General features: G+C 42.2%; 1 protein-coding gene across 1 annotated transcript in view; it reads left to right on the forward strand.

Annotated features, from left to right (window-relative positions):
• LOC126234843 (serpin B6-like) overlaps positions 1-19,936 on the forward strand; it is a 64,848-nt gene that overhangs the window by 15,669 nt on the left and 29,243 nt on the right. Inside the window, exon 4 of the mRNA XM_049943585.1 lies at positions 8,733-8,940. Within this exon, the coding sequence (XP_049799542.1) occupies positions 8,733-8,940 (208 nt within the window). The remainder of the gene's footprint in view (positions 1-8,732; positions 8,941-19,936) is intronic.

Below are 19,936 nucleotides of genomic sequence, written 5' to 3' on the forward strand. Positions count from 1 at the left end.
GGAGGTTTACTATCTTTTGGTTCAAAAATCAATTGTTTTAAATTGCATTTTTGGATCCATAAAAGTGTTTAGAATCCACCCCTGGAACGGTTTTTCCTAGTACGGAACGGAAATGTTTGATATTCGCGGTTGAACAAAAAAAAAATGCTCCGGCCTCAAATCAACCTTTTTCACGCACCAATTTTTTTCCTTCGGAGGACGAGTTATTGTACCGGTGTTTGGGAAGAAACACACAACATTCAAATGAAAGTTTGAACGCGTGTGTTTGGAAGTTAGCCCCCAAGGATTTGCATTCTGATGCGAAGACTGTGCGGATTGCGACTTTCCTGGCAGTGAGCAGCTTCAACGAAGGGTATTCAGCAATTCTTAAGACCATGACAAGGATGGACGTCACCCTGGGACACTATTCGACGCAGTTCGCCAAGCATTCGGACGACCACCGGATTCAAGCTGCCGAAAACCGCTTTTCACCGGCCGTACGAGCGGCTCTGGAGTAGCGCAGGATGGCCCACATCGAGCAGAACGCCCTCTATGAGGAAGAGGAAGAACTAGTCTCTGGACCCGGAATAGCAGATTGAACGTACGTTGCATAATATTGCATTTATATGTAGTCAAAACTTGAAACGCGTTTTTATCGAAATGACTTTTTTTATCGCGCGGTATGGTAACTTCAAATCTACTGGACCGATTGGCATGATTCTTTGTTTCGACGAAGCAGCTAACCAACTCGTCTAGGAGATGTACCACTTTTATTCCGATCCATCAACTATAAATATTTTTACTTGGCCGACGAAGTCGAAAAATCTATGAAAAAAACCGTATTTTTTCGTATGGCCGCCATTTTGTTTCCTATGGTCCAAATAACTTAAGAGAGGAAGAACTCCTAAAGAATCTTATATACTTCGCTTACGTCAACTCAATTTTGATTTCAGACTAGCCGACTGACCTGTGACATACCGCGCGTGGAGGTCTACATTGAAATTTTGTTTCGTTCCGACGGCACTTCCGCCTTTGCTCATCGACATTTCCGGTCGAAAAATTCCAGTTTGTAGAGGAAACATCAATAAACATTTTGACCAAATTTGACATTGATATCTATAACACATCCTGAGAAAAGAATTCTCAACGAACATGCTTTTTTTGGGCCAAGAATAGTAAACCTCCCCTTAACACACAACATATCCAGGAAAAAAAGAAAATGAAAGAAAAAGCGTCTCCTCACGTTGATTACTCTCCAACCTTCCAATTCATTCTAATACGAATATTTTAGCAGTTACCAATAAAAATATTAATGCCGTCATTTTCTACGTTAACAGTACGTTATAAACACATATGTAAATGGCTGTCTTACGGAAAAGGTACACTAACTTCTGTTCTTCCTTGCGATACTGAAGCCATATTTAAGAGACACTAATTTAATCTACCAACAGAAGACATAATTTAGCAGATAAATGTTCCTTCAAACTAATGTTAAACCTATTTACGAGTTAAAGGTACAAAGGGACACATGCTGACGTCATGCTACGAGTTTCTGTGGATTACGTTGTGCTCTGGTTCACTTGATTAAAGTGTGCTAATTAAAGCTGTCGTTACTGTACTATCGTAGGAGTGTCAGGTGAACAGTGACTGTATTTACTTCGGGCTCCAGCTCGACACATCGACGAAGAGCGTAGCTGCGTTGGTACGCCAGTAGTCTAATTTCCAATGTTTGTTAAGTCAAAGTTTATAAGTAGTTTTGTCACTCACGAACTAGAGCTCATACAACAAAGTGCAATATTGCTGTGAACTCATCACATAAAGCGCACTACTTCATGTCCTCATATTCTTTGAGACTCCATTAGATTCAATTTTAGTATTTGTTCATCTCTTTCGAAGTTGTATTCAGTAGCTAGAAGTGTCAATTGCCCACAGCTTTCACCTCTCCCCTAATTCTGGATTTCCTCCTGTTGTTTCCTGTCACCTGGGCCTCCGAGTGGTGAACCTAAGCTCGATGTGGCGGTCTGATGTTTTTCTATGACGGAGAGCCATCCATGTACACTACTAAACACGGAAGTCAGAAGTACAACAATGGTACAACCCTGCTGAAAACAGAGATTGGCAGGAAAGACACATAAGCCCATATAAGCTCATCTAAGAGCGTACCAGTACCATTTCAGTACCACACGAACAACATTTAAACAGTATACTCCATTTTCCTAAATCTGCGGGGTAAAATTTATAACTCTCTATAACTCTGATTTGTAATTTTCTAGATAACTAATAAAGATGCTTACATCTTCAATTTCTTGTACACAGAGGAAAAAAAGTACTCACGTAGTACGTAGTGCAGATGGTACCACGTCTTACACTGTTGGCCTACAATCTGTTCCCCTACTGCAACATAGGATCTCAATGAAAGCTATATGTGAGGGGTGTTCAAAAAGTCTCTCCGCTGTGCCGTATGATTGTTAGCCGCGCGTACCGTTTAATTGTTCGCCTGCCTGCGTTACTTCCCTTCAAGGGGACTCTCCCAACATTCCACTATTTCGTTTATCTCAGCCAGCGTCAGTAGTATAGTTTGTGTGTGTCGTTACGTGTTGACGTGAACGTTTAAGTTTAGTTCCTTTGTTCGTTTTTGTCACTGTTGAAATGCTAACCATTGAAGAACGTGTGTTTTTAGTCGAACAAGTGCTCAAATATGGCGGTAAATACACAGTTTCAGTTCGTCAAACATTTAATTCAGTTTTCCCGGAGAAAACACTCCCACATCGCGATACTGTGCGAGATTTGATTAACAAATTTCGAAGTACGGGTTCAGTGACGGATGCACCGAGAAGTGGTCGTCCCAGCGTTTTGTCTGAGGATAAACTACTCGATATTTCCAATAAAACGTCCATGGTCCGAAAAAATCAGTAAGAAAACTCGCCCAGGAAATCGATGTTGGTGTCGTAACGGCCCACACAGCTGTAAGGAAAAAATTAGAACTTTTCTCATACAAAGTGACAGTCCTGCAAGAACTGAAAAATACTGATCATGGCAAAAAACTGCATTATTGTCAATGGTTCAAAACTTTCGTTCAACAAAATGGAAGGGATATTCTTAATGAAACGGTTTTCACTGATGAGGCGTGGTTTCATTTATCAGGGTACATGAACTCGCAAAATTCTCGTATGTGGAGTACTGCAAATCCATTGTGTATTCATGAGGAACCACTGCATTCTGTGGAAATAGGGGTTTGGATTGCAATTTATAGACGTCGGATTGTGGGCCCCATATTTTTCAACGAAACAATAAACGCACAACGATACTGCAGTGAGTTTCATTTCGATATATACACATGCGTACATCCACATATTGTACATTTTGCTTAATGGGAAATGTGAAACATCCTCTAGTCATTATTACAAAATTAAATGTTCATGAAGGTTGAAAACTGAGGATAAATTGGAGAAAAAATATACTGATTGGAATGAAACAACTTAGAAATTATCGACTTAATTTGCATTTAGATATGATTACATGCAGCCAGTTATTGGAATATTTGACGTAACAGAAAAATATTTATTAGAACAAATAAGCCCTCGGTCACAAATATTAAGTCAAAATTGACCAGGTTTCGACGCTACTATGAGCGTCGTCTTCAGAATTAGACTAACTGTTCTAAAACATACTAGGTATATAATACATTAATAAAATTAAAGTTTGTACTGACTGGAAAAGATGCAGTACTTACAAGCTACATATTAAGAAGATCTAAGCCGGAAAGGCGACGCCATGAATAGTTGTGAGATGGCGAGCCGCTAAGGGCTGCTAGAGTACGAGGAGCCCTTAGCGGCTCGCCATCTCACAACTATTCATGACGTCGCCTTTCCGGCTTAGATCGTCTTAATATGTAGCTTGTAAGTACTGCATCTTTTCCAGTCAGTACAAACTTTAATTTTATTAATGTATTATATACCTAGTATGTTTTAGAACAGTTAGTCTAATTCTGAAGACGACGCTCATAGTAGCGTCGAAACCTGGTCAATTTTGACTTTATATTTGTGACCGAGGGCTTATTTGTTCTAATATAATTCTGAAACGGTCACTGAACCTTATCAGCTATGTTCAAAGAAAAATAATTAGTTGAATAAAAGAAAGTATGTAATTTGTACAAATCAAATACTTCTGAAAGAATCCTGTAATGTATTTTTGAAAAAAATCCTCTAATGCATTAGGACTTTCCTAGAAGGAACGTTTATGACGTTACTTTCAAATTTATCTTCGGTTTTTGTTGGGTATTTGATATTATTCGGTAAGAGATGAGATTGACGAAGGTATTTTTCTTTAAATATTGTGATTATATTACAACAAATTTCATTTGAAGAAAAATCTACTCTGACGCTGTAGGTGTTAGTGCTAAGACGTGAAATCGAAAAGTTGAAGGACTATGTTGATTAAAATTATTACGTCTCACCAAGACGTTATTCTGCATCACCATCAGATTAGTCCTCTTGGGAGCAAATTCTACGATCCCAACGTTGCTTCCACTTTTGAAATGCATCCCGGAATATTTCTTTGGTAGGACGTTTAGTATCAATTTCTGTTGTGATGACACTTTATTATCGACCGGAGCGGTCACAATCAATAGCTGATGTTCGCCGGTGTTTGAAACGTTTGTTCCAGTCGTAAGTCTGTCTCTGACCTAAAGCGTTGTGTCCGAAGGCTTCCCTATCATTTCCTCTCTGCAGCTGATTTTCGAACAAAACTTTATACAGACACACAGATCTTCCAGGTCAGCCACTGCAAAACCATGAATTTAGGTTTACATAATAACGGAAATACTAACCAGTAACATACCAAATCTTTCAGGCTAGCACACACATGGCAAACGATTCAAGTAGGGTGTTTGGGGTGACAGCTAGTGGTATTTCAATGTACACGTAACCATTGGGGTGCCAAATCTAGAGTGTGATAATATTTGGATACTGTCTGTTGAATGTCAATAGAATGTTCCCTTAAATTAGCTATGCATTGCGATTACTGTGTCCATTGGGTACCGAGAACACATTAATTTGCTTGCTGTCAGTAAAACTTACACAGAAAATATAAATTAGGCTTCTACTATCCATAGAAGCTGGAAACAATATTCACTGAAATCAAATGATATCGTCAAAATAATGTTCCTAGGTCATTATTCTTCTCAGAACTGTTCATACAATCAACAATAAAATCAGAAATAGCAACAATCATTTTCGTCTAACAGTTCAGCTTCTTATGCAGATTTCTGATAAACATTTCGTTTCCCAGTAGCAGATTAGTTAAAAACGACTATTGACGAATTTTACATATTTCCTTTTATTTCAAATTCATACTCCGTTTGTGTATGTGTTAATGATTTACCCTTCTGGTATTCACTGTAAAAGCCAATGACATTAATTTAGGACTAAATATATATAAAAACTTTTATATATAAAGCTTTTTTATATACAGGGTGTCCCATTTATCTTGACCACCCTGAATACCTGTTTGTCTAGATGCAAATTACAAATTGTTGCAAGCAAATGTTCCTTAGCCGTCAGGGGAACATCAATCAGCATGACTGCCTTCGTTGTAGCTTTGTTTTTTTACAAAGATATGAACAGCGGTACGACTTTTTTAAATGGTACCCTGTATTTTTTATTCGGTAATTCATTTCCTCTCCTAAAGACCTATTCAAAAATGTAGCACAAGGTATCATTCACTAAAACATAACGTTATTAATTACCTAACACAACACTGACTTTGAGACCTGGATCACAAACTCGTCCACTTGCTGGAGTAGTCAGAAAACAAATGAAAACGAAGTAAAAACTTTAAACAAAATTGACTTCGACTCTCCTGTACCATTACCCAGGAGTAGAACATTCAAAGGTGCTCAAAGTGGTGACCCTGGACACCGATACGCTGGTGGAGTCGTTGAATGAAAGAGTTATTTACTGCTTCCAGTGTTGCCTGCTGAAGAGAATTACAAGCAAGCACGATACGTTCCTGCATGTCCTTTGGAGTTGTTGGAATATCGCGAAAGACAACGTCTTTGATGCATTCCCAGAGAGTCCACTCCCGGTAGCTGAGTGGTCAGCGCGACTTAGCCGGCACGGTCGCTCAGCGTGTTCGGTCAGAGGGCTGCTCGCTCGCCCTCTGTAATAAAAAGACTGAGTAAAGGAATCAACGATCAACTTGAACGGATGTCTTGTGAGGTCCGCCCAGACCAAACGCAACTAACAATACCGAACAAAATGAAGAAAAAAAAGAATGTCAATCTTAAGGGCGCGGGCTCGATTCCGGGCTGGGTCGGAGATTTTCTCCGCTCAGGCTCTGGGTGTTGTGATGTTCTAATCATCATTATTTCATCCCCATCGACGCGCAAGTCGCCGAAGTGGCGTCAAATCGAAAGACTTGCACCCGGCGAACGGTCTACCCGACGGGGGCCCTAGTCACACGAAATTTTTTTATCCCCAAAGAAAAAAGTCCAGAGGATTTAAATCAGGAGACCTAGCAAGCCAAGTAACTGTTTCTCCGCGATCAATGCATCTGGCAGCATACCTTCGATTCAGAACACGACGTGCACGCAAGGCATTATGTGCTGGCCATCCATCGTCTTGATACCACATAAGCATTCTGGTTCTTAGCGGCACTTCATCCAGAAGAGGGGGAAGAATTCGTCTGAGGAAGTTGGCATACGCTGTGCCGTTTATACTACCACTGATGAAATAAGGGCCAATAATTGTAGTATCAAGCATCCCACACTAGACGTTAACTCTCCATTGGCGCTGATGTTCCACCTGTCTAAGCCATTGTGGGTTGTCGCTGGACCAATAATGCATGTTCCTTGTATTTACCTGTCCTTTGTTTGAGAAGGAACATTCATCGGTAAATAGAACATTGGAGAAGAAGTTCGGGTTGGCGAGGATTTGCTGCTGTGCCCACTGACAGAACTGTAGACGATTTTGGAAATGCTTGATGTAGGTGTACATAGTAAGGATGGAACTGGTGACGTGTAAGAATACGATGTACTCTGGTTTTAGGAATGCGAATCTCGTGTTTAAACGGTCAAGTGCTCACATGTGGATTCATAGCAACGGAAGCGAGAACAGTGAATTCGGCAGCTTCATCTGCGCGAGTGCTACGACGATTGCGTTGTCGTGGGTTGAAACTTCTCGTTTCCTGAAGCGTCGCAACATGACGAGAAAACATCCGTCGGGGAGGTGGGTTCTTGTCAGGATATCGCTTTCTGTACAGTTCCGCTGCCTGCGTAGCATTTCGCCTATCTTCAACAACAACAACAGTAACAACAATAAAAGAAACATTATGTCGATGCAGTTTGTAGGAAGGACAACCTTTACTGTATGCATACTCTACACAACAGTATTTAAAAAGACTAAACTATTGTACTAAATGTACCTTTACGTAAGAAAACAGTATTGCAGTTACTGTTCTGCTAACTTACATTCCCCATAGATGAGTAGCATTTCTACCATCTCTTCGTTGGTGTGCATTCTGGTCACACAACACTTCAACTGACGATGGTTGACGGAATGACGGGTGTGCATTCTACTTATGTTTACATTTGTCTTCTGTCAACTTCAGCACTGTTGATGTGTTCCATTACCCCGAGTACCTGCACTAAGCGCTGGGAGCGTCAACGTCAATGTTGTGTTATGCAGTTAATAACGTTGTGTTTCAGTGAATGGTACACTGTGATACATTTTTGAATAGGTCTTTAGGAGAGGAAATGAATTACCGAATGAAAAATAAAAGGTGCCAAGTAATACGGCTGTTCATATCTTTGTAAAAAAGGAAACTACAACGAAGGCAGTCATGCTGATTGTTGTCCCCCTGACGGCTAAAGAACATTTGCCTGAAACATTTTATAATTTGCATCTGGAAAAAAGTTATTTAGGATGGTCAAGATAAATGGGACACCCTGTATAAAACTTTTTTATGTAGAACACTGCGACTACGAGATTTCTCTGTTCTTGTGTTTCCAGTCTGCTTACCTCTTGAAATAATTCAGGCATATGCACTCAAAGACAAAAAGACGCATCACGACGGAATTTATCCGAATGTGACCTACATTGGTGATGTGAGGTACACGTGCAGACAAACAAATAATTACAACTGGGTGATTTACTCAGGAGAAAGAGCTTCAAAAATTGAGCAAGTCAAGAACGCGATGGACCATCTCTGGCCCTTACGCAAGGCGTCGACTAATAGAATTGTTGGACGTCCTCTTGAGGGGTATCGTGTCAAATTATGTTCAACTGGCGCATTAGATCGTCCAAAAAGTCGCCGGATCTCTCCCCCAATTGAGAACGTTTGAAGCATTATGGGCAGCGCCATCCAACCGACTCGGGATTTTGACAATCTAATGCGCTAGTTGAACAGAATTTGACGCGATAACTCTGTTTGCATTAGGGCCAGAGGTGGACCAACGCTCAATTTGTGAAGCCCTTTTTGTTGAATAAATCGTCCAGTTCTTCTGAAATTGTATTCGTTTGTTTGGCTGCACATGTGCGTCACATGTGTCGAGTTCCCTCCCATTCGGATAATACCTTCGTGGTGCGTCTTTACTCTCTCTCTCTCCTCTCTCTCACACAGTGCTAATATTCAAATGAATTCAGAGAAAAAGTAATCTGTAATTGATTAGCAGTTAAACCCGTCTTTCACTGGAAGAACAAAATATTAATCACTAATCTCATGTTCAAATGTGTTAACCTTTTTGTTTCTTTCAGGGGTACGATGAAGTATCGCTTCAGATCGCTAATGAAGTTTTCTTGAAACGCGGTTTTAAAATAAAAAACGAATTCAAACATGCAGCTACTGCATTCAACTCGGGAGCCGAGGAACTGGACTTCAATCGACCTGAAGAGTCAAGAGCGCAAATTAATGGATGGATAGAAGCGAAAACTCAAAGGAAGATAAAAAATTTAATAAAGCCAGGTAAACTTACGGTACTTGATGTGCATAGAGCTTGCAGGATCACAAATTACCATAATCAAGTTTAGAAAGGCACTGATACCTAGTTACAGAGATTGCGGAATAATACGAGCTGTACCACGGAGCCATAGTTAAAGTACGTGTTGAAAATGATTTCCAAGTACCTCAACGCATGCGTGTATGTACAGTTGTGTTTCCACATCTTGAATGGGCTCTTCAGACACGATAGTTTTGAGGTGGCCCCATAACCAGAACTCGAACTGTTTGAGGTCCGGTGAACGAGCACGCCATGCAACTGGATCCCCTCGTCCGATCCATCGACCAGGAAAGGCACGATTGGGATGCGCCCGGCCGTTAACGGCGAAGTGGCCTGGAGCACCATCATGTAGCAGCCACATAACCCCTCGAATCATAAATGGCACTTCTTCCAGCAGGGGAGGGGAAGTCACCCGCAAAAAATGCCGATAGTTGAGGCCTGATAGGCGACGTGGAAGGAAGACTGGTTCCAAAAACCGGTCGCCAATTACCACGGCCCACACATTCCGGCTGCACCGATACTGATGATTCGTTGTCAGCATACCACGGAGGTTCTGCATACCATCCCACAGATGACTGTTAGTAAAGTTGAAGATACCACCCCGCATGTAAGTGGCCTCAACCGTGAATAGGATAGATGACACAAATCACGGAATCGTTGTTGCTTGGTGAAGAAACAAGAAACCAGTGACAAAACTGCTTCCGGTGTGGAAAGTCTGTCGCTGGTAAGCCCTGCACACGTTATAAGTGATAAGTATAGTAACAATTCTCATTGAGAATGTTCCATATGGTCGTCTGGCTTACCGTGTACTGGTGGGCCAACTGCCTGGTGCTGACACGGCCGTCGCCTTCCACAGTGTTAATCACTCTTTCCTCCGAGACTGGTGTCAGAAAATTTCGGGAACGTTCTTCATGATTTCCTGCTTCCTGAAACGATCCTGTCTCAGACAAACGGCGAAACACTGTTGCAAAGATTGAATGCCGTGGTTGTTGTCGGCGAGGATACAACCTTGCTGCCCGCCGCCCGTTGCCATTTGATTTTCCATAAAGAAACACCTTGTCTACAAGCTCTCGGTTCGAATACGGAACCATTGTGTACAACGCTGAGTCTGCAAGGGAAGTGAACTAGACACAACATTACCAATTACTATGGCAGGAGAGGATGCTGGGGCATGACGTATGAGGAACAGTACTACCGTCTAAGAGGAAACCATGCATATTGTAACTGTGGCTGCATGGTACGGCCGGCCGAGGTGGCCGAGCGGTTCTAGGCGCTACAGTCTGGAACCGCGCGACCGCTACGGTCGCAGGTTCGAATCCTGCCTCGGGCATGGATGTGTGTGATGTCCTTGGGTTAGTTAGGTTTAAGTAGTTCTAAGTTCTAGGGGACTGATGACCTCAGAAGTTAAGTCCCATAGTGCTCAGAGCCATTTTTAGCCTGCATGGTACAGCGCGTATTAGACCGCAGTCAAAAAATGTTGAAATGTGTGTGAAATCTTATGGGACTCAACTGCTAGGGTCATTAGTCGCTAAGCTTACACACTACTTAACCTAAATTATCCTAAGGACAAATACACACACCCATGCCCCAGGGAGGACTCGAACCTCTACCGGGACCAGCCGCACAGTCAGACCGCAGTCTCTGTAACAAAGTATGATTGAATAAATGGTCTATAGGATGGAAACCATGCATTTCCGGACATAAGTTCATTAGACCTTTTTCGTCCCGTACCCTCTCATCGATCAATTCCTAGAGTACACGGTGGAAAAAAATCACCTTGTATACTCACAAAAGTAACTTACTAGTTGATAATGGAATAAAAGAGCAAGTAAAGAGATAAGTTAACAGAGCAAAGCGAAAATCGCAGTTGACTGTCAAAGTAATTTCTATCCTATGAAAGGAGTTATCATAATGCTGCACTAAATTCAAAAGACAAGCATCTTCCGTTCTACAGAGTTTTTCGAGTGAAGTAGTATCACTTTCTTCCTCGTACCTCAGACTGAATTTGAATTTTTCTGTTATATCTTACTTCACTGTAATATTTATATTCGTTCTTTATTCATTGTACCACTTTTGGTTAGTCACTGCCGCCTCTTCCCTTGAGCATTTGCATTTGCTTCTGCTTTCTGTCACGTGAGTTCCATTAACAAGTCAATAGTAGGTTATCTCTATAGACCATTATATCAACATAAATACTCAACAAGCAGTTTGAGGGGAGTATACTAACGGTACCACTATCTCCACCCTTTGAAACTTCTTTATTAAAACTCTTTTCTGTTTCTATTGATGAATGAAATGGGAAGTTGAAGCTTCTAGGTTATTTAATTCTGAAACAGCCGAGTAAAACTGAACGTACTGAGCCTACTTTCTCTTTACTTTTTCTTATCATGTTAACACTGACCCACAATATTCTAGCGCAACGCTATCTGACTGCTCAACAAAAAAGATAACCTGACTTTAAATAATTAATTCAAAAGAATGGCCCTGACTAAAAAAAAATCTTAACAATAACCTATACATTTCATTAAGCACTTACCTCACAAAAATCTTCATTAGGCGAACTACTGCAATACAGCGAGCGTCAATACTGCGAGATAAATAAAAGATTCTAACTACTAAAGACACTAACTACTAATAGGCATGTAGTTAACAAAGGAAAGATTTTGCTGCAAACCAAATAATGTATTTTTTGACCTTAATAATGTGACATCCAGTTCAGACACGAATATAAATCGTCATTGACATCTAGTACAAAGGTATATAATCATGAATAATATTCAGTCCCCAAGTCGAACATGCACAGATCGTAAGCCTACGCTAACATTTCAGACCTCTACCCTCTATCAATGTTAACTTCTCACATCTAACATCCATCACTGCTAGCTGTTCTGTTCACCTCCAACTCCCCAACAGTACTTCCATCACTGCTAGCGACTAACTTCCAACAACGAGTCCAACCAGCCACAGAGTCTCTTACAAAGAAAGAGCAGTCAGAGATTCAATGCAAAGCGCTACAGATGGTTCAGATGACTCTGAACACTGTGGGACTTAACATCTGAGGTCATCAGTCCCCTATAACTTAGAACTACTTAAACCTAACTAACCTAAGGACATCACACACATCCATGCCCGAGGCAGGATTCGAACCTGCGACCGTAGCGGTCGCGCGGTTCCAGACTGTAGCGCCTAGAACCGCTCGGCCACTACAGCCGGCGAAGCGGCTTAAGAAAACAATGTGTGTATAGTGTCTAAGTGCAGTGGAACCGTATTACAGGATAAATTGTGTTACGTTGTGGGGATGTGACAAAGTGCAGAAGAGAGGAGGGTAGAGGTACGAGGGAAAGTAGGATCAAGATTGTGGTCATCAACTTCCCACACTCGTCTGAAAACTGAAGAGCAAACAGATGGTTCGCCACTGTATCTACACCAACTACCTCACACAGAGCAACTGCAAGGCGTTTCAAAAAGTTATAAAGACCCTCTGCAGCGAGCGTAACGAATCACTGGAGACACAGTGTGCAGATATGCCCAGAGGGTGTTGATTTACCACTAAGTGTGTTAACACTACAAAAGGGTATCGATATGAATTACTAGTAATACCAACGCAGGACGTGCATGTAGACAGAATCATCATTGTTCTACACTGCTAGAGAGGAAATTGATTATTAATCATCCAGTGCGGTAGCTATAATAGCATTCGACCGGAAAGATAACTCGCTCCACCAGAGATGCTGCTCGCTTTTAAGCTTACGAATTGACTATACCAGATCAGCATTGCCTGTCGAGTAGTCTTACGTGAGTAGACAAAATAACTTCACTGTGCCCATGTTTATATAGCACAGTAATTTTCAGTTTCAGTACGTATTTGTTGCTATTAAGTCGGCTATTATATAAAAACGCAAAAAAGATGGAACTGTCTACAACACAGAAGAGCATGTCTAAGGTGTAACATGTTGTCCGTATATATTCGACAATGTCGATTTTGTTGTCTCCACCGAATACTTTACAAAGCATGAGGGCTAACAAGTCCTTCAATCCAGCCTCAGCTCTCCCAACATCTGAAGAGGCCCAGAGGCATAAATTGGATCCCTCTAGGTGTTAGGGAACTTCAGATACTTAAACACAAGTCAAGCAGTACATTACAGCAGATAACTATCTTGGACATGCACATTCAATCAGACATATTAACACCCACTTTGGAAATTACACTGAGGATGTGTAGTTTGTGGCTCCACTCGGTGTAGCCAATTCTCGCAGTTCGTGAGTGGAAGAGATTCATTGTCTATCAGTAACTCGATAGTGGAACAAATTCAGTAACTTCTGTCATTGTTTAATTCTCCACCAATTACACGCCTTGACGATAGGCTGTCGACGATATACAGTACAAGATACGACATTTACCAATTCAATCCCTTTCCTGCCAGTACCACATCGGTCGCTGACATCATCACATTCATAGGTTAAACACTTCTGAGCAATTGTTTACGTATTTTACGTAAAATGTGACTGAACAATTGCAAATGAGAAGTCATTTAATAAACTGAAAATATCTCCGCTATATCAACACGAGTTCTTTGAAGTTCTAGGGAGTTACAGTCTGCCTGTAAATTGAAAATCGAGAAGCACTCGCGTAGGAAGATGTCACCTTTCCCAGAACACCGCTGCCGCTGCCGTACAGCATGGCTAAGAATCAATTTTTTTTTCTAGCTGTGTAAAACACGGGGAAGAGATTTACGTAGTTCCTGTCCACACGCGTTCCTTGCGTCAGTATTTTAATTCAGATCGACCCTCAAGGTGGTGTTAATCTCTTTTTTTGGAAAATAAAGAACCCCTGGGCATATCTGCCAGTGATTTATAAGGCGCACTTCGGAGGGTCGTTAGAGCTTCGTGAAACACCCTGTAGTTGCTCCCCGTGACGTAGCGGGGTAGACAATGGAGCCACCTGTTCACTCTTCAGTTAGCAGCCCTATGTACGAAGGCAGTACATGATCACGATCTGACGCCCTGCCTTCCCCCGTGCGTCTACCCTCCACTGCGTCCACCCTGTTACACCCCAAGAACAGAACTTACTCCTTAATATAGCTCTACTGCACTTTGACTTGGTACACACAATTAATACTTTTCCTAACCCACTTCATTTACCAGTAAAAATTAACTTTATACCTAAAACACTATTTTTAATAATTTGAGATTTTTCCATCCCCCACAAAACGGAAACTATTAGTTAAAGAGATAAAATGAATAGGGCCTTTTTATAGGAAATTTAATGTAATTTAATATAATACTGGTGTAAGCTTTCTTTACATTGTTGTCTCTCTGTGAGAAAACTGAATATATTAATTACAAAAACTTTCACCTCATGTAACCTGTCCTTTAATTATCGTATTCGTTGGATCTGTGCTGCGCATGTTAACAGTGTAGTGAACCAAAACTTTAAACTTCATGAAATGGAAATTTGAAATAATGAAAATGAGTCAAATTAAATGCCAAAAGAAACTAAATTTGTTTTCAACTAAAACCCAGCACCGAAGTAAAATGGGAACATTGCGCGATTCGAAGTGCAATGTTTGACTTGGATTATCCACAAAAATAAATTACTGTTGTACTCGGAAGAAAGTAACTGTTTGAAATTACCAATACTCTTCACAGGAAATTAATCTGCTTGCTACCACGACACCTGACAAACCCTACTATACACTGTTTGCTCAAGAATGCAAGGTGAGATCCGCCCTGAAACAAAAAGGACTCACTTGTTGCTCAGCATGGTGTTTCTGTCTCTGGAGTACTGATGTTCTCGAAAGCAAATACAAATCAGCAGATGCAGCAGCTAAAGGAAGATAAAGTACTCACTGCTTAATTATTTCTTTTTTATTGTGAGAAACAATCCGTGACTTCGTGTGGAGTGAGGTGCAATGCGCACACGACAAAATATTCAAAACTTTACTATGAATCATGGAGGTGGCTTTTACTTTTTAAAAAATCGGTCTTGAGAAATCAAACTCTGATAACTGATAAAAAGATTGCACAACATAAGAAGGCTCTAACATTTACAAAATACTCACAGTGCAAAATTTACAAACATTTCAAGCAGTTGCATTACTTGTATTAAAGTGACAACAAAGAGATCAAATTAACCCTAAACGTGAATTATATTAGTTATATAAGGAACAAAGTTCCTCTTGGATAAATAGTTCTGACAGACTAATACTTCATTCTTGCGCTTGCGGTGGTTGCCTTGATAAAGTTCTCCGGAAACTTCTCCATCAATATAAAGAACGAGAAAGTATTATAAAAGAGTTTTCATTTCCGCAGTGAAGCATTCCAGATAATTTCTCTTAGATTTACATACATCAAATAATCTCCTTCTCTAAAAAGTCGACTGCTCGCTGCTCTGCCTTTTCTAACAGTGCCCCAGCATTGCACAACTGACTGACTAGCAAGTGAACCAGAGATAAAACCAAACACAGTGTCTAGGATCTTATTCACTACTCATGCAGTACGTCCATCCATCTTTGTTACAGTGTACTAAAGGAGAATTATTTGCAAAAGCAGAAAACATATAAAACCTTACACTGGGAAACTTTTTCGATACAAATCGTGGTTTTAGTTGCCAAAGAAAAAAGTAAAAAATTAACAATCCCTTCCCTCCCTCCCTCCCTCCCCAATGTTCTCAACTCACCGGTCAGGTACATTGTTCATCACACTCCTCCTACCACTGTACAACTGCACAAATTTTTTCTTTACTTCATTGACTAAACTAATTTTGCCAGACAGTATAGAGCCAGAGTTGCGATGGTGTATCATATGGGCTGAGTTTTTCCTCATCGATGTAGATTGACCCTCAGTAAATGGTTAAATCATTTACTCTTACCGAGAAGTCAATATATAAAATTACAGGGTACCAATTATAAGCATTCGCATGTACTGCACCAGCCAGGGGGTTGCAACGTGTACCAAGTGCGTAGATCACTATGATAATGTACGACGATATTTCGATCTGCTGGACCTCTGTTGTGATCAAACGTGAGCAAACGTGTAAGACCAAGTTGGTGACTATTTCCCATTGTGTCTAATTAGAATACATCAGTTCACAGCTACATACTCGCACTGACCTTGATTATTGCAAAATCTACATTCCTCGAGTATAATGCTATTGATCAGCCCAGAAATCCGTTGTAACGACTCCCATAACAGAGAAATCGATCAGCTTATCCATTACATAATTGTCCCCTCAGGTGGCTCACAATTCTTTTGTGAGTTCGTTCTTGGTGCCCATGCAGCCCTGGGTCCCAAGCTCTTGCAGCCCACTCTTCCTTACTGCGCTAGATTTCCTTTCCCTTGCCCCTCCATCCCCGTCCTCGTTCCTTCCCCGCTGTCCCCTTCTTCTGCTCGCTCGGTGTTCTTACTTATGTCAGCCTGTCTGTCAACTTGGTTTCCTGTATTATTTGCAGGTTTTGTTCCCCTTACCTTGTCTTTTTCATCCTCCCTTTTTGGCGGTTTTGGTCCCTCTTTGGGATATGGTCTCCACTTCTAAATTTTCTCTCTGTAGTGTGAGCCATTTGGGGAAGAACTGCCTCCCTAGCGTCCACAGCGTGGATTTCTCTCCCCCTTACTCTCCCCTCTTCTTTCCTCTCCCCTCAGCCTGGCTAGGTCACCAGCACATGTCGTGGGGATGTTATGTACCCATGTGGTTGAGCCCACTGACAGCTGTTTCCTCTCCATGTATGCCTAGGAGTGGTTGCTTATCATTCTGTGGCATCAGAATTCCCGGTAACAGCCACCATGCCAGGTGGCCCTTGTTGCAGCTGGGTGGCGCCCATGGGGAGAGCCCCAGATCAGAGTGGATGGTGTCAGAGAGGATGCTTTGGATATGAAAGGTATCAAGCTCCAAAAATCTGGCCGTTCTTCTATGATCATCTATTTGTTTGATAATGGATCACTGAATGCTGCTTCTTATGACCCTGCAGCCTTCCTTTCCCTGGTTACACTGTGGGAGAAGGGCCAGGCACGCCAGCTTGGGGTGAAAGATTTTCCCCTCTACGTAGTCTATACTAGGATGGATGGGGACACGTTCACCATCACAAACCCGTTAATTTTTATGGAAAATATCGAAGACAAGTTTTGTGAAGGGGGTTCTCAGTAAGAAGCGGTTGGATTTGCTGTTGATGAAAACTACTTCTGCTGCCCAGTCTGTAGCCCTTCGTGATTGTGGTCATCTTGGCGTCATGCCAGTGTCCATAACACCTCAGCAGTTTTTTAATATAGGTCAGGGAGTAATTTTTCATAGGGACCTCACCCTTCAAACTGATGATGAACTCTGGGCCAATTTGGAACGAAGGAGCTTTCATTTTGTTCAGCGTGTGCAGAAAGGTGATTAGGATAATTGCACGGATACCAGCGCCTTTATTGTAGCATTTGAGGAAGATACTCTTCCACAGAAAAGTTGCGTATTATCAGCGTGACATGAATCTGTACGTCCCACTACCCATGAGGTGCCTTTGGTGCTTGCATTTTGGGCACATCTTCCTGATATATGGTGGACCCTCTATGTGGCAATGTGAACACCATGACAGGAGTGCTTATGTATGTTAATAGTTATGACCAACACTCTCCATGCTCATCAGATTGACTTGCTTATAACAAACAAAGGTATAAGTCCGTTTATCGTTTGTGTTACACTGAGGCTTGTCAGAAATACGACAGATTTCACCCTGCCTTGATGACTTCTACTTTTGCCTCTATTATATCCTTACCCCCTCCTCCTCCATCCCTCTTCCTTACCTTCCTCTCCTTCCATCTTGTGGCTCCCACACTCTCCACTCTGGGTGCTGCTCCCTCCCTGGCCAAAGAAGTGCCCCCCCTACTTTGGTGTCTGCTGGTGATGGGACTCCGTGCTGGACCCCTCCCGTGGTGTCTCTCGGGCCAGAGGGCTGCTACCGCAACTCGGCACACAGTCTATGTGCCCAAGGTCACTCGCTCTCTTTCGGCTCCGGATCTTGTAGCAGCCTGCTCTCCCTGTGCCCTGCTCCCTCAGTCTATGAAAGAGAAGAAGAAGACACGTAAGTCCCTGGACAAGGCCTCCCGGTGCCCCCAGAGGTGCCGTCACATCCTGAGTCTGATCTCTTATTTTAGATATCATCCCATCCTCGTTTGTGGCAGGCAGTGGCGTGATTGGCTCCAGCCCATTTGCCTCTCATTTCGATACCCAATCCATGGAAATTTAATGGATACTATTGTCACCTCTCAGAGTTGCAATCCCTTATTGCTTTTTACGTGGCAGATTGTGTTGTTTTCCAGGTATCTCACTTTACTGATGCTCACTCACAGACCCTTCGAGGGTTCTGTGAGTTCTGTCGGAACAGGGTCGGCCCTTTGAGGGTTTCTGGTAGGGTCTGTGCATTCGTCCATATGGATATTGTTAATACATGCATCCGACTTCATACCATATTGGAAGCAGTTGCCTTCTGGATCCATTTGGACTCTTCACTTTTGGTTTGCAGTCTCTGTCTCCCTCATGACAGGCCACCTACGTCTGCTGTCCTAACTGCCCTCCTTCAGCATATCCCTCCTCCCTTCCTCCTCCTTGGGGATTTTAATGCCTATCACCCTTTGTAAAGCAGTGCTTTTTCGTCTAGTCAGTTGCTCCTCATTGATAAATTACTTGTGGACCACAACCTATGCCTTCTTAATGATGGTTCCCTACTCATTTAAATGCCACATATGGCACTTTCTCTGCCATTGAACTTTCAATCTCTTCCCTTCCCCTTCCCCTTCCCCTTCTTCCTTCTATACACTAGCCGCCACGCAATGACCTATCTGGTAATGACTACTTCTGATTGAAGCTATCGTTCCCTCCCCACCTCCCAATGACAAGGTACCCCACTGGCCTCTATATAACTCCAAGGTAATTTTTGCACCTTCTTTGACATGTTTTATTGACAAAATCGTCAAAGATCTGTCCGATAAGATAAACCACACTGCTGGCTCTGCTGTTCCCTGCTTGACAGGCCTGATTCGCCGTCGGCCAGTTTCGTGGTGGAGCATGGCTGTTGCTACTGCTATCTGTGATCGTCGTCATGACTTGCAACGTCTTATGTGGCACCCGTCCTCCGCTAGTTTTCTTATATTTAAACGTCTTCACGTAAAGCTCATCACTTAATCTAGAGCGCAACCGCATGTGTTGGGAACGCTTCATGTCATCTCTTAGTTCTACTGTCCATCCACCATGGTTGTAGGCTAGACTCCACACCCTCCACGGTTGTCAATGGCAGTCTTCCATTCTGGGCCTTGCCCTTCCAGGTGGCCTTTGTACAAATGCATTAGTTCTTGCAGAATATATCGCAACTAATTTTGCGATGGCATTACTGTAAGTCTCCTATCCAGCTGTCTTCCTCCTCCAGAAACAGGGAACCAAAGCTTCCTGCTTATGTTTTATCCCTTGTCAGGCGGACTGCTACAATGAATCTTTTACTGAATGGAAGCTTCCTCTGGCCCTCTCTTCTTCCCATGACTAAGCTCCTGGCACTGATTCCGGGTGGCATCACTTACTTCAAAACATCAATCCTCCACAGTGCCAATATCTCTTGATAGTTACTGGGCAGTCAGCCTGATCAATGTTCCATGCAAGTTACTCAATTGGATCCTTGAATCTCGTGAGCTTTTATCTTGTTACCAGTGCAGCTTTCAGGAGGGTGGGCCTTTTCTCAGCGCTGCCATCTTGTTGCAGTTTCCTTCGACCTTCATAAGGTCTAAGACACAGCTTGATGCCATCAGATCCTCCTTATGCACCATGAGTAGGGGCTTCATGGCCACCTCCCAGATTTTACTTACTGTTCCTGTCCCACTGCTCATTCAGAGTCCAAGTTGTTACAGTTCTCAGCTGTCCATTGGCCCAGGAGAATAGCGTTCCAAGGGCTCCATATTAAGTGTCCTCTGTCTCATCACTGTTAAAGTACTTACGGC

This window comes from Schistocerca nitens, chromosome 2, assembly GCF_023898315.1.
Source record: "Schistocerca nitens isolate TAMUIC-IGC-003100 chromosome 2, iqSchNite1.1, whole genome shotgun sequence".
Classification (NCBI taxonomy): domain Eukaryota; kingdom Metazoa; phylum Arthropoda; class Insecta; order Orthoptera; family Acrididae; genus Schistocerca; species Schistocerca nitens.